The 27,698-nt window shown below is 40.1% G+C and overlaps 1 protein-coding gene across 2 annotated transcripts; it reads right to left on the reverse strand.

Annotated features, from left to right (window-relative positions):
* Positions 1-289: 289 nt before the first annotated feature.
* On the reverse strand, positions 290-27,698 carry ELMOD1 (ELMO/CED-12 domain containing 1). 2 transcript variants are annotated; one of them, XM_010086248.1, is made up of 11 exons: positions 27,682-27,698; positions 17,944-18,089; positions 17,755-17,783; positions 16,486-16,583; positions 12,058-12,187; positions 8,818-8,951; positions 7,565-7,633; positions 7,241-7,264; positions 5,031-5,081; positions 3,388-3,521; positions 290-1,672 (listed from the first exon to the last, which is right to left on the reverse strand). In XM_010086248.1, exons 1-11 carry the CDS (start codon positions 27,696-27,698, stop codon positions 1,500-1,502), a joined length of 1,005 nt encoding a protein of 334 aa, XP_010084550.1. In that variant the 3' UTR covers positions 290-1,499. The 2 variants fall into 2 exon arrangements, with proteins under 2 accessions (XP_010084550.1, XP_010084556.1); XM_010086254.1 differs by lacking the exon at positions 7,241-7,264.

Raw genomic sequence — 27,698 nt, forward strand, 5'->3', positions numbered from 1 at the left:
AAGTCTTGATCCCCATTTTACATTTTAGCAAAGAAATGAGATGGCTTAAATCCAAGTTGGGATTCTCCCAAGAACTTTAACCACTCCCATTGCTTTATTTTTTACTTATAAAATGATGGTCCAAGCTGTAACTAGAAATGGTATAAAGAACCTCATCCGAGGAAGTTCAGATCACTATTCAGGCTAGGAAAATACCACAAAGCTGTTACATCCCCTTTTACCTGGTCCATTAAAGTAAAATAGCTTTCATCTGTATTACTGCATATCTCAAAAATAAAACCCACAGTGCTTCAGTTTAGAATGACATATAATTTATTCATATAATTCACAAGTAGTTGGACACTACTCAATTTAATCTCCATATGCAAGTGATTTACACAAACATATAATACTAAAATTGATTGCTTAGAAGGTAAAAAAATACCATGGGTATGAAATGCCATGGTAGATGCTGTTCAATATACTACACAATCTTAGTGTCAGACACTTTTACTCACTGATGTTTTAGAAAAAAGGCAGCTTGCCATTTTTAATTTTTTACATAAGTAGTCTGGGAAACTCAAGTGGTTTTGTTCTAAACCTTCTAATCAATTACTTCTCCCAGTTCTTAGGAACTGAATTGACAACCAAAGCAACATTTTCAGTAGTTCAAAAAAATATATAGATTTTTGCTCCCCTGAATTCACCAAGCACAACGTGACCAAATCATGTTGCCTTCCAACATGTGACACAAAATACTAACCCCTGTATATTCAAAGGAATGTGCAGGAATTTAGACCATACTTCAGCATGGTGATGTTGGTGACAACAGCCCGATGATACAATTTTTGGCCCCTGCCAGTATCCAGTAGTTGTGTGTTTGCGGTTCACTGTGAATGTGCTAGCATCACCAGACCATTTGGTATTCATGCAGCTGTGGAGTCTGATTGTGATTCTGCATAAACTCTTCTCACTGAAACTTGTACCTCATAAGCCTCATTAATTCTGCATTAAGCATATATGACTGCATGGAGAAAATTGGACTTTAATGTGTTTGCCTGCATCAGGTTAAATTACACACATTTTCTTCTAGACGAGGTCCAAACATATACTTCGCTTGAAATGCCAGTAGTTACCTTAAAACATACCAAGAAGTTAAAAAGCTTTCACAGTACAAGATCCAGCTACTTATTCCACATATACAAAACACAGCTAGAGAAATACAATTCAATTGTCAATGCTGAATTATGAGGAAAGTCTAAAAAAATAGAAAAAAACTCTGATACCCGGACATCAATTCAGAATGTAACACTGCATAATGCCGCAATATGAGCACCCAGTTAAAATGAGAAATCCCCAAGAGAAGCACAAGGGGATCTAGTACGTGTGACAAAAATAGATGAATACTGCACCAAAAGCATGCATACAATCGCCATGGTCATTCAGTATGCCAGTGATGGTCTAAACAGTGATCTAACACAAGAGTGAGACAGTGTTTCCAAATAAAATTGAGCAAGTAACTACATATTGATTAAACTTTCTGATGCAGCAAAATGAGGGCACAGAGCCATCTCTGGGTTCTGGAGCTGTTTCAAGATTCGCTTGTGAAATTTCTCTCTGATACGATTGAACTCCATTATGTCCAGCGGATCCTCTTCAATCCAGAATTTGTGGAATTCATGCATTAAGTAGCCTACAAAATAATAAAAAAGGAGAAGAAGAAGAGCTGAATACAGGACGTAAAGATCACATACAAAATTAGAAAGAAACCTGCAATTAACAATTATGATTTACACAGTGCATCCCGGTCACTGAGGTCTGACACCTCACAACACTATGCAGGGACAAGACTAAATCCATTTTGGACAAATCCAAAATTTGATTAACATTATACATTGGCAGAACTTCTCACAACAAATACAAGTCACTAGTTGTCTTGACATATGGATGCATGAACTAAAACATTAAACTAATTAGTACAAAAGCAGGCAAAGATGCTGCTGACATTACTCCACCAGCCTTTTGTCTCCTCAACAGGCTAAAGTCTGCCCTCTGGAAGTCCAAGACAGCAGTTCTGCTAACCCCCCACCTTACTTCTCTGAGAACTGAAAACTCTCATTTTGTGATTGCTGTGCCCAAGACTGCCTCCAACCACCACATGACCCACAAGTCCTTCTCTGTTTGCAAACAACAGGTTCAGCAAGGTGCCCTTCCTAGTTGGCTCACTCATCAGCTCTGTCAGGAAGTTGTCTTCCACATACTCCAGGAACTTCCTAGACTATTCTCTTTCTGCTGTATTGTATTTCCAGCGGACATCCAGTAAGCTGAAGTCCCCCATGAGAAGAACAAGGGCTAGCAATCATGAGATATGGGAGCCAAAGAAACCATACTAGACACATCTGTTCACAAGGCCATGGGCACATCAGGAATGTGGCAAAAAGACAGAATAGCCCTTCCAATGAAAAGATGACCTGAAGATGTATAAGTGGATATCTAGGGAGATACTTATCTGTCTTTTTTTTATTTATCAAGCCAGCCACCAACAAAGACAAAAGCCTAGCAGCTAAACTGCCCAGAGTTCCTACCAGCCAGCCTATCTAGGGCAGCGACCCAGAAACCACTGCAAAAGGGAGAGCCCTGCTTCAGTATGATATCTGCCCACATAAGATTTTTGGTGAATGAGTCTCATTAAATAGTGTCTTTGTTCCAAAAAGCCTACACTATTTAATGAAAGAGATGCACAGGACACTAATATTTGCCATTTATCCAGTTAAGAAATAAGCATATATCATAGCTGCAAAGCAAAAAAAATCTGTTAGCTAAACAGCCAAACTTAAAAAACAAAACAAAACATAAAACCTGTGCAATTGTCATAAATGGGGAAAACAGCGCATCTTGACTCCTTGTTGTCAGTTTATTGCACAGCAGGTCTATGCTGTAGAAAAGACACTCAAATACAGGGGAAATGTCTAGGAAAGCATTATTGTGAGGGGGAGACAACTCTACTGAAGAGTGAAGGGTAACAATGCAGATGCAAATATCTTAAGACTGTTGGATTTATGAGGAAGTAACCTTCAGAAACTCTTTAAAGTACCTTTACTTCTTCTTATTATTTAAAATCAGTCTAAGAAGATGGCAAGGTCACTTGTTCAGGCATTTGGTGGGGTTTTTTTGTTTGGGTTTTGGGGGCTTTTTTTTGTTTTGTTTTGTCCATTTTACTCCTTGGTTTTGTAGTGGCGTCCATGACAACTGAGAACTGAATCCAAGCATCCTAAAGACAGGAGAGCAAGACTAGCATGATAGTCTCTATGTTGTGTCAGCAGATATTTTTTTTTTTTTAGGTATGGATAGTACAAAAGTGTTAGCAGGAGTACAAATTATACATTTGCCACCCCCCTGGCCACTTACAGAATGTCTGCTGAAAATGAGTTAGCGTTGGTGCTTCTGGAGCAACGTTGTAGAAATGGGTCTTCAGAGCTCCACTCACAAGCAGGTTGTATGCGAGGTCTGTTATGTTAATGCCCACGATAGCAAAAGAATAGCTGTAAGAAAAAGCAGCAGCAACATTTGTGGAGAGTTTGTCTTCTTTCAGCATGCTATAAGAAACACTGATGACACTGACACTGCAGATTTTGTGTGCTATCGAGGTGTACTAATTCTCTCCTTTGTGAGCTTCCAAGGTGGGGAATTGGAAAACAAGAAAAACACTTATCCTCCCTGCTTTGTACACTCTAATGGCGGTGTTTCCTTTGTGAAACATACGGCCACAGTGAAAGCAGGCTTTTCATCACTGTGCCAGCACTGTCAGTGGAACAGCACAGATTCATTCCTATGGAATAAGAACAAGCACGGGAGTCCCTGTGCTCGCCTCTGACTTGGGGCGAGCACTCCACACTGTGGCTGTGTCCACAGGGTGACCCATCATTTGCTATTTTAACCCATCTGCCCCACTGGAACTCATTACCCACAGTTAGGAACATCATGTTTCAACAATCAGTCCCATAAAGACATTCATATGGCTAAAAAGCTTGTGAAAAACATCCAGCTGAGTCATTCCAATTTCTTGCTATCAGAGAACTAGATACACAGGGCATATAACAGGGAAAAACCTAAATCAGAGCATGCTGGAAACAGAAATAAGAAAATCAGACCCATGAAGCAAACCCCCATCCTGCTAAAAGTTATCAACAAAGAAAGTATATTTAGGCACAACAGAACTCAGAAATTGGAAGTTATTTTTTGATTTGTGAGCCTGCTGCATAAAGAACTTGACATTTGTGGCATTGACTATTTCCCAGGAAAACATATAATGTCCCACGCTGACATTTAGTGATAAAAGCAAGCTTGTTTAGTTATTCAGTGACTGATTTTTTTTTCCCTTCTCTAAACACAGCTGTCTTCTGTAGGCTTTCCTAGGTATGTTTTCAGTTATCTCTATCAAGCAAACCAAAATATCTTCCTTTTCTTTAACTTTTGTTATATTTCAGGAGGAAAAAAAAAAGAATAAAAGTCCAGAAGTTAACTGCAATGTGAGGCCCAAGGGCAATTTTCACAGAAAAATTAAATATGGACATTAAAGTGTTGTATTACAGATTTTCAGATACACTCAGAAGGAACATCCAGTTCCATACTCATGAATAATGCAGCTATACCAAACCCACCGCCTAAGAAAAAACCTCACTGCTATTTCTTCCCTATTATACTTTCCTGAAAGCAGATCAGAACCTGTCTCTGACAGTAAGTAGTGAGACTTGATCATATTATGTGTTAAGAAGAATTAAACAGATATTAATCACTGCACTATTCTTAGCATACAGAGAAAGCTTCTCCTTGCTACTACATTTTGGAGTTATTTTTAGTAATTCTTTCTTCAAACTGTTTTTCCTGTAATCTTTGATCAAAATCAAGGTGTGGTTAAGACAACACACATTAGTATGTACACTGAAATTTCCTTTAAAAAGTAACCAGGAAACATCTTTTTCCCCTCAAATACACAGCATCATTGTTAACCGTTGTGTTTATGGCAACTTTAAAAAGATTTTTAAACTTACCCAATTGCCTTATCAAACTTTTTCTTCTCCCATTCAGCTTTGCTGAGCTGGCTAAAAGGAAAAAAATAATTAAAATCCAGAGATTGCCATGCATTACTAACTGACAAATATTTTATTTTCATTTATTTGATACTATAATGTTGACTGAACACGGTTATTTTACCTCCATTGATATGGCTAATCACATCTAACTCTGCTTCTGACTGAATGGATTGGTATAAAAAGACTTGAAATGGGTAACTGGCTTTATAGCACTGCTGATAAACTTGTCTCATCATTACAAAGTATGCGCCTACATCAATGCTCTCAGGAAAAGCCAGTTATTTTCTATATTGACCAAAGATAATCCACTTCAATTAAGTCTGAGCTATACAAAAACTTGAAAATACTACATTTCTTTTAACGAATCAAAGATGGTTTTAGCCTTTTGTGTTTTCAAAGATAAACATGACACTCATCACTAGAGGCATGATTTACCTGAGGCAGTAAACATGAAAAATACTCCTCTGATAGAAAGTTTTTATGTCCAGCCAAATTAAAAACCACTCAACAGCGAAAAATAAGGAGCACTATTTCCTATTATTTGTCACAATAACGCAGAGCTTTTCAAGGACACAGAAGGTCCCTCCCTTAAAAAAAAATTAGTTAGGGAGCAGCTTGAGTTTAGATTAAATTTCTGCTGTTCAACACTATTTTCATTTAAAAGAACTGTGTGATGCAACCAGTCAGCTGACATCGCAGTAACTGAGTTTTAATCTACTCAAATGGAGCAAGTTTAGCAGAAGTCATTGCCTGCATTTATCACCAGCTAAAAGCAGGCACAGAACTGACCCTAACCAGCGGGCTACAACTTAAATATGCCTGTGGGAGTTTTGCCTTGGTAAGGCAGATCAGAGTTTGCAAACTTTAGATCCCAAATTATGGACAGCTATATATAAAAGCATTGTTCTTGGACTATACTTGAACTACGATAAGTATATATTACACTTAAAACTCTTCTCCCCTGGGCTTCATGTAAATACAGTATTTAAAAATTGTTGCCATTAGCTATTAAAGATGACAATAGTTTCATACCCATCCTGACCTGTGTGTTATCAGATGGCATGCATAAGGACAAAACTTCACCTCCTAAATGGCTTAGCATACAGGAATACATCAGTCTTCACTCATTGTCCAAAATGTTAACCATCTTTGTCGGCTGTGCTATACCATCAATTAAAAAACCCCAATCAAACACTGGATAAAAAGGGTGGCACATGTAGGATGTGGACAAGCAATAAAGTTCAACAGAAATAGAAATTACATTGATCATGATCATATCAGAAACCAGAATGGCTGCTAAGCAACCACACCAGGAAAAACACCACAGGCACCAGCAGCATCTATCTTCTACTGAATGCTCTTTCAAGAGATAGAAATTGCACATGCTCACACAGCACTCCAAAATGGTCCTTGGTAATCAAGCATGTAAGTGAAGAACACTAATGTGTTCCCAATTACTATTGGGAACTCAACCACAGAATACTGAGGAGATCAAAAGCTTCACAGGATTCAGAAGTAGACCTACTATATGGATATCTAGCATTACTGGTAGAAGAAAAACGTCTTTTAAGGCAACTGATTCCTCTGTACCTGGCTAAGAGGCATCTCCCCCTCCCCCAATAATTATAAAATAAATCTCCTATTAACAAACAATTCATAACACAAAACTTTTGTCACTTGAAGATACCTGATCTCTCAACAGTCAGGACAATGGACTAGCCAGATTAGACCCATCATTAATCAAAGCAGACAGAGTATATGACTATAAATAAAGGGGCTCTTAGCTGTGCTAACAAGTCCTTGGCCTAGACTACTTTTGATTATCAAGTCAGTCACAGCTGTTGTGACCATAGTGGCACTGCTTAGACTTTTTTTCCTACAGGTAAAAGACACCCAAAATTTGTTCATTAACCCTGATACTAAATAGGTCTAAAATACAGTGCTTTAGCTACATCAAGCAAGGTTGATTTCATTCTTATATATAAGCACAATCAGATGTTCCCAGTGTCGCACCATCAGCTATGTTTGAGTTAACTTTAGAGAAAGGAATATGGATCTCTTGGTGCTGCAACAAAGACCTTCCATTTCTAACACGACAGATTGCAGTATGGTTTGATCTTTATTTACATGTAGGGACTCAAAAAACTAAGAGAAAATTAAAAAAATACCTTAGCTCCTTCTTAGTGACTTCCCTTCATTATGAAAAGACAAAAGAATTAAAAGAAAGGTAAATAAAAATACAAAATCACTCAAAATTAGAAGTATAAGTGAAAACATTTAACACTAAGTTTTACTATTTCTGATTCAATATACAAGTTTGCCTCTTGGACTTGATCAGTTTTCAGGATCAGTACTTGAAAACAGACAGCATGTGGCAATACCCAAGCATATGCCCATGATCAACAACAATAACATCAAAACTCTCCCCTCCCCCAAACACCAGCCAGCACAGTGCTCTCTAAAGGTATTTTTTTTCTGGTCTCAAGCATTACCTGTATTTAGGCTGAAGAGAATCAGAGAGAACTTGCTGAGCTATCTCAGTGTCCCATTCAGCAAAATACCTGCAGATACATATGTTTAGGGTGAATTCTTAATGAAACACAACAACAAAAAAAAGCATCTTAAGTCATACGAAGCTGTCCACACACACTCTTTTAAAGGTCACTATGTGTTATGCAGTATGAGTAGCATTTAGTGGGTTAAATTCATCAAGCTACCACTCAGACCCCCAAAATGAAAGACTAAAGCAGCCTCAAATTACAAGTTCAATCCTGTAAGTGTTTAGTGAACATGCATTACTGGAGTTTCCTTTCTACCTGCCCTACAGAAAATCAGTTGTTTATTATTAGAGCACATTTGCTGCTGAGCTCAAAAGAAAGCAGTTCAGGCTTCTTGATCTGTCAGCTTCATTAAGCAAGATAAGAGTCATCACAGGAGACTAAGAAATGAAATACATGGTATGGACTCATCTCCAATTGAAGTTCAAAGCCAGAGTCTAGTCCAGATCCTCAACTGAGTTCTGCTACAGAACGACATACAGACAGTGTCCTTCCATCTGTAAAAGCAGAAATTACTTCTTTTTCCCCTCATAGGGAAAGGTTATTTTACTAAACGTTTCTAAGTTATGTAACTACCTGAAGTAGATACAAGGGCTGGAAGAAATAACAGGCATTAATTGATTCCCAAATTACCAACTGCAGATCTAGTACCAACATCTGGTGCGCATAAGGCAGAAAGAAAAAGCGATGAAAACTCACTGCTTAATTTTGAGTATCAACAGAAATTGAAGAAATAGTCCAACTACAGAAGTCTGCCATCAGTGGCTGCATTTCAAATGTTTTGCCTAAGAACTCAGCATGAAATTCCCAAACAAGAAAGCTGAGCAGTAAGATAACCCTCCCACCTACCCACTTCCAGGGCATTTTGTTTAAGGAGATTGGTGAAATATACTTTACAGTTTATTCTTGTGGAAAGAGAGTGCTAGCTTACTGTGTCACACAGAAGCTAAAAAAGGCTTAGTAAGCAGTATTGCTGAGTTGCATTAAGAATACTGAAAGAAAGGAGAACCGTTTAAGAAAATAAAACCTCCAAAAATCGGGCTAGCAAATACATTCCTGTGGTGTTTTGTATGGGGTCCCTATCACTTTTATAAGTTATTCCCACAGACTTGCTAAAAATCTGCAAGCAATGCTGCTTTTCATGACTTCAGACACACATAAATCCATCTACAGAGGAACATACTTACGTCAAGTTATATAAACCCAGGAGACCCATCCCTCTAAAGTCTGTTTTAGGATCATCACCTTGGAAACCAATTTCACACCACTGCTTTGAAATCCGAGCTTTCAGTGGTGAATCAGGCTTCAAGCACTTCCACAACTAGGAAGATTACAGGTAAAACATAATTAAACTTCCACACATTAGTATTTTTTTTTCTTCTTTTTCAAACAAGCTAAGTTCTGATGTAACACCATTGCACTGCAACCCAAACATAAAATGAAATTAAGTTATTGGGGGAGAGGATGGGGGGGAGGAAATCACAAACCACTTTTATGTACTGCAGATGTTTCAGCCCTCCAAGGCCCTTCCGACCCTATTGGTAGCTACTGTAATATCTCACACATGGATTTGTTTTGTTCACGCTTTGTGTGTCAAACTAGCATCTGCCTCCATAAGCACAGAGACAGGAATGGGCTGGCATTTGGTTGTAAATCACTGACAGAGCAGCAGGCAATCAGCCTTCAGGCCCCTGGGGCTCTGCAGCAATCTTTTCTCCAGCATCTTTTGCAAGTATCTGGAAGGGTTGTAAATCAAGAGTGCTGACTTGGCTACCACAGTGCTGAAAAGCAAATTGGAGAACATTAAAAAAAAAATCCATATAAAAATAGCATGTGCCACCTTCATATTTAACTAAGGGGTGAACCAGTCATTGATCTTGCATGAAAAAAGGACAAATTGATTTAACAAGCCAGATCCTCAGCTGGAATAAATCCACTTAGCTGCACTGGTCCAGCAACTTTGCTGCCTAAATATCATGTTGCTAGGCACCTAAAATCAGCCTAAATTGACATGTGACAAATACATACCTTTCCACGCACTTCATGTGCCATACCACAAACTCACCCTTTCCAAAGTATATTAAGAAATCAGGTGCTCTCCATAAGCCATGAGTTGGTAGAGTAGGGCCTCAAGAAATGCACTTTGACAAAGCCTACCCAAGAAGAGCTGTATGCACATTTCCCAAATAAACAACCCAGAAATTGTATTAATTTTAGCAATTCTAACTGCATTTAAAATGAAGTGCCTTAGGAAGGTTAAAACTTTAATGATTTCACTGTTTAATGACTTCATAAAGCATCATTGTTTAAATCATATTTGCTATCTTTCTTGTTCATCCATTGACAGTAAATACAGTATAATTCATTAGTTCAGTCACATTAAGTTAATCTTTCTCTCATTCATAAAGTGCCCTCCTGGTAAACATGAATAAATGATAGACATTAGGAACTCGAATTACCCACTGCAGAGATCGCTTAGTAGAATATCTAGAAGGAATGAAAACCAATCAGCCTATTCTTTCCCAGTGTGGGCTGGAAACCAAATTAAACCCTTGGGCATATTTCTATTTGACATGAGAATTCACAAAAGCAAGACGCCTGCTGTAAACAAGTGCTAATACACAGGTTACACTGGAGGCAGAGGGTGAAACTGATACTTTCTTCAACATTACCAATTTTACAGCATAAGCTGCACTGTTTAATCTCCCCTCAGACAAACACTCCATTTCCATTCTGCTTTTATTCTTCTGCAGTTACGTTTTTAAAGCACTTACACGACTATGCATCATTGCTGACATGATTCTCAGGAGCATCTAAGAACCAGTACCTGGTCCTCACAGGCTGGGTGGCCAGGAAGGAGACCACAGCCAGCTCCTTGGTGCTTCTCACCTGTGATCCTCTCCTCAGACCCAACTTCTTGCTCTCTGGGCAGTGTAGATGCCCAATGCATTTAGGAATGCTTCCCTGGAGCCAAAGGCCTTTGTCAAACCTGCAGCCAGGTATCTGGTCTTTTCAGGGACCCACATTGTAGGCTGGCACCTGGACCTCCCACCTCCAAGACACAAGTTTCCTCACCATGTAAATCTGTGTGTCCTCTTAGGTAAAGCCCACTCTGCCCCCAAGAAATTTGTGCTTCTGGCTGCACAGGGGCAGGACTTGAGTAGGAAGAGTCCATCTGCCCCATCCTACCTAGTGGCTAGAGCACTCCTTCAGAGGCAACTCTGGATTTTGTCTCCTCCTTGGCAAGACTCCCGCCTCCCAGCAAGGAGGCAACCTTAGAGATAGCCTTCCAGACACCTACAGGAACTCTCCGACCATTTGAGGCATTTTTTAGGAATAGTTATTTGCATCCTTAAGTGCTTATACAAGACGCCTACTGGGATTTTTGGAAATGCCTGGAAGCCCAAGTAACTAAGGTAACATTTCCAGAAGCTCCCACTGTAACTTGTGTAAGGCACTACACTGCAAACTGCAGCGTGGAAGACAGCTTCATTATCCCGACAAAGCTGGATGGGGACAGAACCTAAGGAAGTGTTTTAAATAATAAAAAAACCAAACAAACGGTATGTTTTTATAAGACAACTGAAAATTCTGTAAGAAGGCACTTTGCTCATAATCGCATTATCACTATTCTGTGTTTCTTTCCATCCCTCTGAAGAATCTTACACTAGTTATGGTCAGAAATAGGATCAAAAGAAATATTGGGACATGCTATTAGAGTATTTTCCACCCCTTTATTCTCTCCTCAATTCCTTTCTAACATATGAGCTCTCTAGCTCTCCCTCTGCTTATGGCTTCAAGATCATCTTCCTGAAAAAACAACTTTATTATCTGCTCCAGTGCAAGGCTTTCCTGAAAGCATGAAGTATGCAAAAAACCAATTGGTATCATTTTCGTCACTGTGCATGTATTAGCTAAAGAATGGTTTCATTTTGTTTTAATTCAAAAATATATTTGGTAAATATAAAGATGTAAGTGATCACCTCCCACCCTTCCAGCCCACACAATGAAAGCTAGAGGTTTGCCGCTGAAATACACAGGCAATGTCTTCAAAAATACAAGAAACAAAAAATGTTTACTCTGGTTAAGAGAGAAAAATACCCTTCTTATGTTGAAGAAAGGTGTACTGAAGTAGGACATACAGCTATTTTTCCAGAGCTCATAGCACAGAGCTGTTGTCTGCAGTAAGACCTGGGTATCCAGTGCCTAGACATAGTCCAGCCAAGGGACACGCATTCAACCAGCAAACGAGCTGCTTGCTTGGCAGGTGTTACACCTAGACTACATTAACATGATGTATAGCTTTATCTTGCAACAGGTATATGATGAAGGAAGGCAACAATACCTCTCATGTTTTAAAGATGTTTATAAACCAGGCTGTTTGGAGCCGACTTAAAGGATGCCCTCTAAGTACCTCAATCACCTACCTTCATAAGCATTTCCTCATGTTGCGGATTCTCTGAATCGTACGGCTCTCTGCGCAGCTTTTCAACCTCTGCAATCAGATTTCTGTATCCCACAATCTGCATCAGGCATGCCTGAAGAGATATTCCCAACCTAAGTGGGTGGGAAAAGGATCAAATAATCCAACTCCATCATATGTAGACACAAAACATCGCTACCGCATACATACTCATTTAATTCACAAGTCATATTACATGAATGAATTGGTAGTCTGATGCTTTAATTACAATAGGAGAATACTCAGAGATCAATATCACATCAAACAAGGCCTTGTTAAATGCATAGTCTTATTTAGTGCCTTCCTTAGATAATAACATTTGGGATTTTTTTAGATCTTTGAACAGTGAATTTTCACACATTGAAATCTCATTGCAACTATACACAGCAGCACTGAGCGCCTCTACAAGCACATCACTGAATCTTTCCTCTCATTCAAATGGCAGCTTCTCAAACCATGCCCCGAGAGCAGAGATGTGAACTTAAAAAAAAAGGGTGAGAGGGGGAACTCAGCAAAAAGCTAAAAATATTAATCTAGCTTCCATGACACAAAAGCTCACATAAAGAACCCAAAAACTTGAAGTAATATTTCAAAGATCTGCCTCTAGGCAGCATTTTTTTCAGTCTCATGTTAACAATAACCGTAATGGCTCTCTTTTCATTATAATGCAAATTTTATGTTGCCTTTTTACATTTCCTGATGCATTGTTAAGGCAAAAAACCCTCAAACCAACCAAACAAAAAAATCCCAAAAATCAAAACAGAAAAAATCCCAAACCCCCACCAAACATGTAGCTTCCAAGGCTTTAAATTACAGACTTACTTAGTTTTAGGTTAAGATTTCATAATATTAAATACAAGTTATGCAGTACACAACTGCCACGCTCAGAAGAATACTTAATTATACATGGGAATAAATCCTTCAATTTTTAATAATGTCTGAAATTATCTGAACGCCTAGTATGAATTTGGAGGGCACAGACAGATCTGTATCCTCATTACTCTGTGGAACAGACTGCACTGATACCAAGCTGCACAGGTTCCTCATCTTTCTTGTTTGATATGCTGAAATATTTTGTTTATTCCATAATACTGTGAACTTTTCTGAGCAGAAGGATTTTCCCCGCTTATCTTTTGAGATTAATCTACAGAATCAGAGCTGTCATTAGGCCACTTCTCTTGTTACAATTTCATGCTATTTGTGGTTATAAACCTTTTGGAATAACCTGTGCAGTGTTTTCCCTCCCATGCTGTTTGGTGGTGTGGTTGGTTTTGTGGAGTTTTTTTGTGGGTTTTTTTTTTTTGTTTGGTTGTTTTTGTTTTTTTTTTTTTTTTTTTTTGTTACATGCTTCACTTGCTACACCTTACAGTTTTACAGAAAGGCTGCATTTCAAGGAAAGCTGAAAAGCCTGACAAGAGGGCATGTGAATTGCTGTTGTACATCACTAAACCACAGCCATAATGTTTTTAACTACTCAATCATGTTAGAATAGTTTAGTGCAAAACACCAAAGGCAGTGGCAAAGCAGAGGAATTTTATATTAAAAATATATTTTTTTTTTAAATTTTCAAGTTGCACAACATATACAAAGCAAGCCATGTTTGCGCTGTATCTAAAGCCAGTCAGCGCTCTGTGCAATCTTATTCCTGGAGGGCAGGGGGGAAACTAGTTTCCCCACTCTCCTTTTCATTGAGCTTTTGCTCTCCCTTGCCCCAGCAGCACTAACAGAGGACACGGGTGAGCTGCTGATGCCCCAGCCTCCTCCCTGCCACCCCTGTGCTCGCAGTGGCAGTTTTCAGAGCACAGGAGCAACCTGCCTGGGCTTGCACCCCCAGCTCACTCAGCTCCAGGCATTCCAGGAGATGGAGGCGAGGCCAAACGGAGTATTGTGTGTAGACTGCATGTGTCATCACCTGGTTATTCAATCTACTTGCTCCCACCACTAAACATACACACTTATCTCAGAGGCACTGATAAAGGGAAATTATTGTGGGGCTCCTTCTCTTCAGGTCGTGGGAGCCCACAGCTTTCAGGAAGAGCTCAGTGTAAACAGCCCTGGGATGCTAGTTCAGGTCTGCAGAGATGCCACAATAACAAAAAAGATTGCATACAGATTTGCAGAAACATATAGTATAACACGTCCCCTTGTCCTTATCCCAGGGGATTTTAAGTCTTTACTATGCAAGGGAAGGTCAGAGCTTCTGAGCAAGATGGTCTGGATGCAGTTTTTTTATGTTGAGGAGTAAGCAAGCAAATAGATTTTCCTTAATCCTGTCTAAAGAAATCGCTGACCTGCTTTTGCTAAATTTTTTCTAGAAAACTTTAGTATAAAAATAAGTGGCTTGCATGTGAAACTTCAGTGCAGATGCTTAATGTTTAGTAGAACTAGGATTAATTTAATATAAGGAGTAATTTAGTGGCAGGGTGTGTTTCTATGTATGTGGCACCACCTTCCACAACCCAGGCCCCCATTCCTCACTGTTTTGAAAAAATATTTCCCCAAAGTGGGAGGGGGTGAAAGACTCAGTCCTGTAAAATGCTGACTGCAGGGGTTCTAGTCCAAAAACAATTAAGCATTAATTATGTGCTAGACATATAAACACCACTTGGATTAAACAAAAAATAATTCAGTGGTTTTTCAGTTTGTGGGCTTGATGTGGTAGGGTCTTTTTTGGTGTGTGTTGTGGTTTGGGCTTTTGTTGTTGGTTTTTTTTGGGTTTTTTTGTGGGGTTTTTTTTAGTATTAGGGCCAGATCACTCAAAATCTAAGTTAAGGTTCAGGAGCCTGATTCAAGAAAGCAGAAATAATTTGCACCTCTGCTCTCTGTCTTCTGAAAGAGAGCATATCCTCAGAGGCCAAAGGCAATGCCATGAGGAGAAGCAGAAGATCTCTGGTGTCACACAAAATACTATTTTAATGAATTCCTTCATTTTCCTTGGAAGTATTCCACCCAGTTACCCATGGGTCCAACACTGAGAAGTGAGTACTTGAATCAGCCTGATCACTAACTCACAGGCTGCAGTTGCTGATGTGCACAGGCTCTGAGGTTTTTTTTCCTTGTATGCCACCCTCACTAATTTTGCCATGGCTTAATTTTTTTTTTCTTCTGAATTTCAGCTATCAGCATCCCTTGCAATGCAAGAGTACCAGAGCTGTGACACCCTCCTCATACGGGCAGCATCTCAGTGAGGATTCACATGCCCTTGAAGCAGCTGCTCTTTCATCACCCTCCCTTGGAAGGTCATGTGGGCAAGGTTCTGTAAAGTGACACCCCTGGAAAAGCTCTGGCCCACTCCTTGAAAAACTCCACATCTGAGAAGGAGGTGTTTTACTTGTTTTGTTTCTCTTATTTTCCTCCCTTCTTTAATGGTTGGGTCGCCATTTTTCAATCCAGGTGGACAGTGGTCATGTCCATAACAGCTGTCTCTCAAGTGTGCTCTATTTCCTTTGTGATCACTGAAGCCTCATTTTAAGACTACCCAGTTACTGTCCTTTTCACTGGGGAATAGGGCTCGGGGGTCATTCCTGTAATGAGACCCCTCAAAAATTTTATTTTTCCAACTGAGCTTTTGGTTTTTGTTATTGAAGCAAGACCTTGGGACCACCTTACCTGTTGGTGCTGCTGACCACTTAAAGAAAAGCAGCTTTCAATTTATGGATGCTCATTTTGGATTACATACATTGATTTAAAGTTTGGGAAGAGGAGTGAATCTCAGACTGATCACCTGAATAACAAAACCCTCAACATTTCTCCCACCTATTCCTGGACTAGACCATAATTGCACCTTAAGCTAGGGGCTGTGAGGTAAGGCAACCACAAGAATGTTACCACTTACACTTGAAATACACGCTTGTAAATTTAATGGTTTGTTGTCAGTCTCTTCTTAGCACTAACTTCTTGTAGTATCAAAAAGAATATCAGCTATGTTGTATCATTAAAACTTATGTTTGGATAATTCAAAGCAGTTTTAAAATGTAAACCAGTATATCATTTATATCACAACGGGATGATTTATTCCCTACTCAAAAGGCTGCATAGAGCCGTGCTAAGAAGCCGTCACTGTCACTGTCAGGACCACCTGCTTGGGTGGCATTTTATGCCTGAGGAAGTGGTCCCCATAAATCAATGCATCAACAACATACTAAGACAGCATGATTCAGGAAGGAGCTAGATAAAGAAACTCAGGACTTGCCTATTACAGTCACCATAAAATATCATTCATTTTTCCATCAGCTTTTTGACAGCAAAGCTTAAGTTGTAGTTTTGTACTGAGAGACAGAATTAATCTTCAAATTGTGTGCCACAACAGCTATGGAGAACTAGTTCTCCAGGGACCTAGGCATTGAAGAAATCAATAATTCCTATTTGTTTTGTAAGGCAACTATGAACTTACTGTGGATTTATATCTGGATTAATCCTTTTCAGCTCCAAGATGTCATCTATAGTTTTTTCAATAGCATCAGGGTGAACACTTACTGAAGTTTGCAGCCGCTAAAAAGAGGTTTTAAACACATATTAATTCTTACGGAAGCTATTATTCAATAGAAGTTAACAACGGTAAATTCAGTACCCAAAAGCTTCTAGGTTAAGAGCCCACAAGACCCAACTCAATATATATACACATCTTTCCAGTCTATTCGACCCTGGGACTATGGACTAGTTTCATAGCACTAGCCCTATGAGAACTCAAGTCGCTTCCCCATGCCCTTGTAGTCAGTCTACAGCAGCACTTCCATGGCAGCTGCCAGTGAAGATGATCTCCACTGAGCCCTTTGATTGAGCAGCAGCTTCAGACCATCCTCCTCATTACACTGCAATTGTGAGCCTTCATTTGGCACCCCCTCTCCCAACAGGTTGCAGTATCACAGCAAAGCATTCTTCCTTTCTCTTGAATGTCTTTGCACTTTGTAGAGATGCCCCTGGAAGTTCAGTATTAAAAAATCAACATGCCTTCCAAAAAGTCACAAGGTTGAACTTTCTGGTTATTATCTTAAAATTACACAATTGCTTAAACACTGGCTTTTAAATAAGATTCAGCCTTTTGTGCTAGAAGCATATTTGGACATACCATTCTATGAGCTATATGACATTGTTTTTGCTAATGCTGAGGTAAGCTTTTCAACATTGGTGATTCTCATGCCAAAGAGAAATGAACAGCTGAATGATGGTATTTAACACATACACAAATGATTAATAAGAATTTAGGTTAGCACCCATGCTACAGTGAAAGGATGAGGTGACAGAGGCTCTTCTCTGTTAACTAGGTTCTGCTGCTTTCAGCCTCTTTTATCCCTGCTTTCCAGACAAAAAACCCCTGAGGTGTAAAGTGTGTGACTGACTGCACACTACAGAAATTCTAAGACAGGATGAGGAATCAAGGCAAGAAATCCCAAATTACAACACATCACCTTTGTTGTCTCCACCATGACTTGTTGCCCCCTTGATTCCATCAGTGCCAGACTGACCCTGGAGCACAGGACACTTTCTCTGACTTTGCAAGATCACTTGCTACTGCAGACACAAGACCCTCTTCAGTAGAAGATGGTTCTAATGTAAAACCATATCAAACCTTAAAGTGATTTTTTGGGGTAAGCAAACAGACTGAACAAACCAAGTGCACAGGACACAATAAAAAAGGCAAATTATGAGATCTTTCACTCACCTTACTTTTTGAACCTTTCAGTGATGCCTCTGTAAGAGAACAGTATTTGAAAACATCATGTCAGACAAGCTAAGTTCATATTGGATTCATTTAACAACTTATTTACTTATTTATAAGAATAAAGTCATACTATTTTTAGCCCTTGCAGAAAGGTGCAAAAGCATGCAGAACTAAGTATTTTGCAGTTACCTATTTTCATAGTTCTGGCAGCTCCAGGTTTGGTATTGTAACAGATCCTTTGTAATTCACATCGACCCGTTAGTTTCCTGACCACAAATTTCAGGCAGCGCCACAAGCATTTGCAGTAGAAGTACAGGCATACCTGGACAAACATCCTGGCAAAAGAAGATTCCTGAAAATAAGCATCTTGAGCAGAGTTTGTTTCAACAAGGTCACCACCCAAACAGAAGGTACTTCCTCACCCCGAATTCCTATTGCCTAAAAGGAGCATTCGCGCTGCAAACGTTTACCCTGGTAAGTATTAAATAATGCTTTTTAGTCTTAGACAACAAAAAACCACACACAAAGCAGCAGAAGTGGAAGCACAGAATAAGCCAACTCCAGAGTTCTCAGATGATTATTTCTAGAAAACTCTTTGTCTCCTTAAAATAAAAGGCCACATTCCTACTAATGCTTTGAGGAAACAGGACTACACGAGAAGGGAGCACAGCTCACCCTGCTATCATGGCTGCTGAGGATCCAGGGAGCCACTACACCTTGGCTTAGTTTTGCCTCTGCATCTAGCTGCTCCAGGCAGAGTGGTTTGTTATCCTGATAAACACAAATCTACACTTATGGTAGGTCCCTAAGAGTGATGATTAAGGAAACCAAAGCTTCCCCCCGTCGGGAGAGAAGGCATCTAAGACCATGTCCTAAGGACTGTCAGTTCTTCCCAAGATGAGCTGTTATTCATCACTGATTCTCTGCAATTTCTCAAAGTACAGAACTGACAGTAAGGCAAGAAAGGCCTTAATTAGGTGCTGAATCCAGTTTTGAGCCCCAAAAATACAAGACAGGCTTTGACAAACGATGAATTTCAGTGGAAGCCCCCAAGATGGTAGGGCTGGAGCACAGGCTCTGCAAGAAGAGGCTGGGGGAGCTGGGCTTGTTCAGCCTAGAGCAGAGACAACTTCAGGGGGACCAAAGAGCAGCCCCCAGTGCCTGTAGAAAGATCATGGAGGAGAAAGAGCCAGGCTCTTCACAGTGCTGCAGGGCAGGCAGACAAGAGATAACAGTCATAAGCTGAAACATAAGAGGCTCAATCTAGATATAAGGAGAAGTTTTTTCTCCGTAAGGACAGTCAAGCAGTGGTGCAGGTTGCCCAGAGAGGCTGTGCAGTCTTCTTCCGCAGAGTTTTTTAAGCCGTGATTTGGAAGAAGCCCTGAGCAGCCCAGTCTGACCTCAAAGCTGCCCTGCTGTGAGCAGGAGGTTGCAGCCCTGCTGAGGTCCCTCCCAGCCTGAGCTATCCTGTGATCCTATGAAAGCCTGAAAAAGGCTGCATACATGAGAAACAGTCTATTTTAAAGCTAGTTTAGTATTGCAGCTGCTACTGAAGCCCACATACTGCTACCACAATTACATAACACACCCCAAAACCAGATTTCATGAGCTACAACTTACTTGAACACAATTTAGCTTCCTTGTTTCTATGGTTATAAAGGCATAGATTCTGCCATGTTACTCAACTGTCAACCCCTACGGGGTGCTCCAGGACTAGAGGTGATGGGGAAGATCCACCCAGGGTCCTTGGGTTCAGAGGCACATCTCTGAAAAGGCAAATTGCAAAGACCTGACAATGGGAACATCTGGACACAATCCTGGGCAACTGGCTCTAGGTGGCCCTGCTAGAGCCGGGGGGGTGGACTAGATGACCTCCAGACATCCTTACCAGCCTCAAACTTTCTGTGGTTATATTCTATGAGCATATTATGGGAAAACATCAATACAGCTTTGATATGCTTGCTTACCATTGAATGGTCAAAAATAATTTGGTCCATTATGTTCTAAACCTGTGTGTATGTGTATTCATCATTAGCCCGTTATCTCCTCCACATGCTAAAGGAGAGTTACTTGTTAGGAGATTCCTTTTCAACAGACTGTGGTGGTTATTCTGAAATACTGAATTCCAGATACTGAAATCAGTTATAGCTTTAATAAAGCTCAAGGAGCTCCATCACTTCCTAAAAAACATCCTGGAGGGCATGGTGTAGAAGGACATTCAGGGAATGGAAGATAAATTAACTCATGTTAATATCCACACAAGAATTTAATCTGCTTTATGTTCACTTTAGCTTAATCCCCTTTGAAGAAGGATTAAACTAAGGGAACTAAAGCCATTTTATGTTTAAATGGAGAGCACTCACACAAGTATTTAACATGCTTTAAAAACATCCACTTTATCTTCACACTTTTAGTTAATTCACTTAACTTGCCCAAATGCCTGCATGCAGGCAAACCCCTTGTCTTTATGCAACAGGAAGCCTCTATTTTAGATACAAAGTGAAACCTAAAGAATGAGGAATCACTCCCACTTTGGAATCAACTTTTAGACAAGCAAAAAGGTTTCAGCTGCTGACACTGCTGACACACAGGTCCTGTGCCTGCCTCCCCATACCTCCCCTAAGACGTGCCAGAACACACTACTGTGAGGAGTCTGTCAGTGCTTCACAGCAGGTTATCACCTTCAGTATTAAGAAGATCTGTTATCAGGAGCAAGTCTATCATCAGCCAAGCAGGGATTCTTTAAGTTTACAACATTCAGTAGTGTAAGTCACTTAAAGAGTCAACCTCATATAAAGACCACTAACACCTTCAACTGAAACCTTTAATAGTGGCTTGAAAAAAACCCACAGGCTAACATTGGGCATTTTGGTTTTTCAGTAGACATTTGACATCAACCCTCATAGATTTGACTAGTCCACCATCCCTGAAGAATCCAAACACAACCTATAGCCATCCCTCAGTCTCCTCAGCACACCCCAGCTCTGTACTTAGGCTGAAGGTCCAGGCAAACGATACAAGAGATTAATGCCAAACTGGAAGGTGGAGTGTGGTAAAACAAAGTTCTGGGTTTTCACCATACATTTGTAGTAGAAATTAGAGTTGCTTCCTTTTGGCCTGCTTTGTTTCCAAAGGTTAGGTCTCTATTAGAGCAACTCACTACCAACTTGTACATGAAAGAAGGGAGGAAAGCCTCACCTAACTTCACGTTAACAGCCCATGTAAGATTTCCTTCTAATGAGCAAGACAGCTCCTATAACAACCACAGGTCCTTTAACTAAGGTCATGCCTACACTTAATTGCCTCCAGGCCTGAAACATCACAACCCATTTCACTGCTCAAAACCTTGTTTCTTACTGTATTGTGTGATGTGGATAAGTTTCAGGGGCAGGGAAGGTGTTAGGTGCATTTGAATTATATGTAGCTGCCTTTAGGCTCAATTACAGATTTGCAAATCAAAGGAAAAGCTGTAAATGGGATAGAGCTGTGATCGCCCATGGTTGCAACCACCTTCCCCACTACAGTTTTGCTTTGGCTGTGGCTTGCACAAAGGCTAGATAATAAAAATGCATCTACTAAAAACATGTTACTACAGCACGCAAACACTACATCTGTGATTCACTGAAAGATACTCAGCAGCTATTACTAATAAAGCAAACACACACTAGTTTTGACTAGGTAGCTTATAGAAGAAAGTCAGCCTTTGTGGATACCTTCAGTTCTCTACTACTCATCCATTTCAAGTTTACAACAGCCGAAATCTTCCATTTGTAACAGGAACAGCATAAAAAGTAACACAAGTTTGTTTTCAAAGTATTTTGCTTTATAAAAGGGTATTCTTGCTTGCAGAAGTCCTGTAATAAAAGCATACTAGTGATTAAATAAGACAAGCTTTATGTTAGCTGCTATGCACTTCAGTTCATGTAAGCAAAGTGGAGACACTGGCAGCTATAAAACAAAACATAGTGTGTCATGAAAAAGAACCCACAAGGAAGCGTAGCATGAGACATGTCTGACTACAGCACAGTGGCATTAACTTCTGGTTTGTTTTAGAGTCCAACTCCAAATCTTCTCTCCGGTCAATCTCTTCTGTGTTTGGTTTTTTGTTTGTTTGATTTTTGGTTTTGGTTTGGTTTGGTTTCCCCCCTCGCCCCCCCTCTGCTTGCCGTTGCTGGTTCTCTCAGCACAGAAAACCATGCTCTTCACCAGCAGTTTGTGTAGTCGTGTACAGCAATACTTCAGGCCTTGAGGGGAGCTTTAAGAACAGAAGTATTACAGAAATTAAGGTCTTCCTCAGAGACTTGCACTCTACTTTTCCCCCATTCTGACACAAGCTCCTTCTCCTCTTGTACAGCTGTACAGACTTACAGATTTGGGTTTATATGTGCAAAGTACAGTACAAGAGCTCATACAAACATTTATTCAGGTAAAACAAAGAAAAAAACTGCGTAATAAGGTGCTGATGCACACAGGCCAAATCAATAGGCAGTTCCCTTGCCAAGGTTGCTGTATGAGTGCAAACACATGCAGCCATCCTCCCATGAGAATTCAGGGTTACACATTCCCAGTCATTGATGCCAGTCACTTGGACATCAGAAGCTAGCTGTTGGCTCCTGAGCAGTACCAATACAACTCAGCATAGTTCTCCCAACTTGGCTCACAGAAAGGGTCACTGAACTCTAAGATCAATACCACAGAAAAACACACTTGTTATTTCAGTTCCAAGAAAAACAAAAATCAAAACATCAGAATATTCTGAAATGAGGAAGTATTCTCTTGCATGTTTGTAAGAGACTTATGGAATACTGCTCAGTGCTAAAGCTACCACCACAACATCCTGAAGTACCCCAGAAACATGAAGTTTTCTTATATATAATTAGCAAACATAGGTTAAGGGCTATTTCAGCTATTTCACCTCTCCTTCTTCCTTGCTCTTCTACTTTCATCTTTTTCACATCTTCCCTGCTGTATGTCACTCTACGCCTCAGCTCTGATTTGCTTCTAAGAACAGTTTTAACCAAAAAAACAATTAGACAGTCAGTACCTTGCAAGGACTATCAGGAATGCTGCAAAACTAAGCAAGCAACAAATCTATACTGGCAATAACAGGGCTCAGCAGAGATTCTAGAGAGCTCTCTTCCATGAGGGAAAGGATGAAGAAAGGGGGTTCTACAATTGCCAGGATCTTTGCAAGACACAGAAATTCAGAGCCAAAAAGAGCACAGAGTAAGAGTACCACTGCTGCAGTCACAGCACTTCCATTCTCCACAGCACATGCTGCTCTGGGTGTAAGGAAGCACGCAGCAGCAAGAAGCAGAGAGAGCTGAGCATGTTTTACACCCTGACATTGCAAAGGGAAGCACAGCAGTGGTTCTTGACAAGGGGTCTCAAGGTTTGTCCTCAACTATCCCAACTGATGTTGGGTCAGTGTGACGGGAATGGCGCAGGCCATGGTTATTAGAATTTACATCTCTCTCCAATGACAGTATGACATCACATTTTCATGAAATCTGGCTTTTTTATTTAAAGGCGACTGGCTCTAGCCAGTGTTCTCCATGATAAACAGGCAGGAGCAAAATTGAGCAAAAGTTTCCAAAGCTGTCTAATACTTCTGTGAAAGTCTTTACTGTGTGAGGTGCATATGACTACATAGCAAGATGTGTATACAATGCAACATGTGGTATTTCACTGACATGAAGGGAAGCAGAGATTCATTATGATTCAACATTTTTGAAACTAATAAATTAGAAGGCACTTATTCCCTCCCCCTGCTAATTTCAGAACGTTTGTATTTTCAGAGCTAGTAACAAACTGAACAAATATTTTGGGTAAAATGAAAACTTCAACTAAGTACCCAATTCTAGTGACTGAACTTCAAATTAGGGGAAAAAAAAAAAGCAAGGAAACCCCAAAAGCCAACACCCCCCTCATCCCACTAGTTTAAAAGAATGAAACAAAAGTCACCCAATCTACTTACACATCATTTTCTTTCCTATGTGTCCTGCTTTACGTCCTATGGATAGGCAAGACTCTTACACAACTATTTTTCCTGATGGACATACTCAGCTCAGAGATGCAAGTGTTACACATCAACTTTCCTTACTGAGAATTCTGATTATGGCTTGAGAAGTCAAGGACACGAGTTAGTTATGGATGACAAGCTGTCTGAATAGATGAGTAAGCAAGTGATACTACCCTGTTAAGAGCTAACTAACTTGACTGTCTTTGGTTTATTTGTATAACTTACAGTTTGTACACAAGGTCAACCAAGAAGTAATGTACCAATCACCATTTCTTCCATAGGCAAACCTGCTATTAGCTCCTTTAAAAACAAAAATTTTTTTTCATTCTATGCCTTTGGAGATTTGACAACTGAAATCCACCTTCTCTCTCCATTTAGACATGAAAGCAAGTCACCGTGGCAACGAAGGAAGACATAAGAGTAGGTTTTAACAGCAGCTTTCCACACTTTCCCTGGTCTTGCTTTTTGGAGACTTCATTTTCATTTTATTTGATGTGACTCCAGTAAGACAGAACTTATGCTTAAAATCTGCTAGTGCTTACAGACTGTTTTGGAGTAGATCAAGAGAAGGTGTCGAGTTTCCAGGATTTATTGAAAAAACTTAAATGTCTGCTATAGTTGGTTCTCCAAGTTGTTATTATTTCAGATGCTTAAGATGTTACAGTCAAAGGAGAAGCATCACTGACAAGACTCCTCAAAACCCCTTTAACAAAAAATGAAAGCACTGAAAGATTAAGTATTTCACTGAGAAACAGTTTTATTATTTCATACGTAATATTTCAGACTTTAGGAATAATTCACATCAGGGCAAGCTGAGAAAGAAAAGAAACCTAGAACAGCTATTTTCATTTAGACATTGCCTTGGATTATAGATATAAGCGTAAGAGTCCTGCAGTTTACTGGCCAACAGCACTCCCCTAAATTTAGGGATTTAGTGTTATTCCAAGTACTAGACTATTTGTTTTAAAAAAGCTTCTCCTTCCACTGGAAGGCAGCAGCTGTTGAAAACAGGTAGATGAAAAGCCAGAGATGGACTTGTGTTACATTAAGGACCCCCTAGTCTATTCAAAAAAAATTATATTCCTATAAAAGATCTAGATGTCAAAGCAGCCACCATTTGTGTAAGCACAGCCCCGTTCTTCACTATTCAGATGTGCAACACAGTCCTGGGAAAGGCAGGAGTAGAGTGAGTGGTGCTGAGTGGTGTCTGCCTACAGGTGAGATTGTCTTCTCTTAACAAGAAGCTGGCAGTCACTGTTGAAAGTGCTCCTTGGGTCTCCAGGGAATATCTGCTCCATGAAGTTGCTGCAGGCAAACAACCTCAACTACTCTCTCCGAGTAGTGACAGTAATCTTAACTTTACAGATGAAAGCCCTGCTCCTCTCTCCATCTGTTCTATGGCATTTTCGATGTTGCAGTCAACAAGATGACCCACAGTTTGTATAGACTTAACTAAACTCATTGATTTTAAACACAGAGATAATCTATACCATCAGCATCAGCTAGTCCAGTGTCTGCTCCATGTTGTGCAACAAGGAAAACGGTGCCACTGAGCAGTCCTCGCCACCAGTACACCACATTCAACCCTGCATGTGATCTTCACAAGCAGTTAAGGATGCTTTTAGCAAGCTCCTGAGCAGCTGCTGCTACTGATAATAGACAAACACTAGGGGACATATGCTAACTTGTTTATTTTCCAGCCAATTTTGAAGCTGGAAGGCTTAATATCCTTGTATCGCACATAGATCTCCCTGCAGCTCCAAACTTTACTGCCTTATGCTCTATCACAGAAACCTGCAACCACAACAAATACAACAGAACTCGCTATCCACAGTAAGTGCTTTTCTTGGAGGATGACCCCAGTTTATTTCTTAATGTCCCCATATTTCTTCTATATTTCCAAATTATGAGGAGTATAGTACTCATATCAGTTCATGTCAAAGGATTAACATAAAATAAGAAAATACAGTTGCTTGTAAGTAAACAGAGTAGCTTTCCTATTTCAACAGCATTTTCCTATTTGAGGTGCTCTGTATTCCTCTTCCCCTCCCTTAATCCGACTCTCTGTTCAGCATTTGGAACACGGGACTTTCCAAAACAAAGTCCTAAACTGTGCTATTTAGATAAGCAATTGCTTTTCAGAAGATCTACCTTGGCTACTTAGGAGAAGCTAACAGCATCAAGGCTTCTCAAATCTTTAAGGATTCACTGACTTTAGAAATATAATGAAAAGTAGAAGGTAGTTTCTTCAAGACAGCCTCATGAACCCAAATATTAAAACCAGAAGGCTTTCTCCAACATGAAAAAAAAAACACCAAGGGGCCAGGACAGCCAAAGGAGGGCAGAACAGGCAGCTTAAAGGGAGAAGCAGAGCACTTACTGTAGTCAGGGAAGAGCTGGCAGCTTAGAAGTTGTCAGCAGCTCAGCTTCTCCATCAGGAGGGAGCAAAATTATATTATGCTCAAAAGACACCAGGACATAGAGGGCGCAAGCCACTACACCCTCTGTGACCCCAGCTGGAGGCTCCCACCCACAGACGAATAAAGTCCCATTTAGGTGGGATTCACAGCCCAGATCCCATAGAGGACCAATTTGTGAGCTTGGGCCACGCTGCTGAGCAAATCTCTACAGAGAAAGAAAGGTAAAAATGATAGAGGTAGGACTGCTGAGACGGAAATCACTATCAGGATCCAAGAAGGAAGGTCCCAACGTGGGTGGGACTTTATAAAATTGTAGAGTGAAAAAGCACTGCAGGGATGTTAGCCAGGCTAGCTGTTAACCAGCAGGCCCCTGGACCAGTATCAATGGACTTGGTGGAAGACTTCAGACAATCCAGGATCAGAGCCGCAGAGCTGCAGGGGCAAATTCTTTCCCTCCTGGCTGGTGCCTATCAGGGTAAGGAGCATACTAACACTTAGCCTAATGGCTCATTAAATCTTAGCTGTCTTCTGTGGGTGTCTGCAGATGAGTAATTGCTTTATACTTTTAATGTGTGTATGCCTTGCTTACAGAGTCCTTTTGCAGCTGGATCAAGATACCCGAGGAAACTGACCCAAAGATTCCACAGAAATGCTTAAGCCAAGGCTGGCTTGGCAGCAAAATCATTACAGATGATCAGCCTAGAGGTAATCATGCCGATATCCATAGTGTATAAGATTCTTTGCTATAAACAGTCTAAAAAGAGAGAAATATAGTGGCAGATGCTCTACACAGAAACATATGTTTCATCCCTTTTGAAAAGGTTTTTCCCATCCAGACAGAACGATTTATTTGATTTATACACAAATTAAGCTCTTGATCTGTATTAGTTTCTAAGAGTGCTGAACTCTCTCCACTGACTACAGAACAAAGACAACATAGGCTTTCTGCACCTACAGCTGATGTCTGCAAGTCCCCCATACTACTACCCCTGGTTTATAGAGAAACACTTGTAAGTCATACATAGGAGCAAATAATAGACATTTCTGCCCAAATTGAGCACAACTGGCTTCAAAAAAACATTCACACATCTTCACCAAGCATCTCCCCTTCTCCACTTACACAAGCAACACTCCAAAAATCCAGACAGCAGACAAGAAGGGGAACAAAAAATCCCAACATTTTTCAAGCACTGTTCAATGTTACTGTCTCCTATTTTCCCCTGACGTATCAGGCACAACTGATTTGATGCATCTATGCTCCAATCCCATAAGACAGTTTCCACATTCTTTGCTTCTATAAAGAACTGGAAGTTTTAAATTAAAACAGCTTTAATTAAATAGTGAAATCTGGGTTAACAGAAAGCAATCTAGTATAAACTAGTTCTCACCTTCTGTGCTGCTGGTAACAGCTAGAACACTTAACTCACTACAGCACAGAAGTAATTAGAACAATTTAACACTTTTGAAAAAATACAGAACAGTTACCTCAGGAAGTGTTTCAT

Source organism: Pterocles gutturalis, unplaced genomic scaffold (genome assembly GCF_000699245.1).
Source record: "Pterocles gutturalis isolate BGI_N339 unplaced genomic scaffold, ASM69924v1 scaffold52261, whole genome shotgun sequence".
Taxonomy (NCBI): Eukaryota; Metazoa; Chordata; class Aves; order Pterocliformes; family Pteroclidae; genus Pterocles; species Pterocles gutturalis.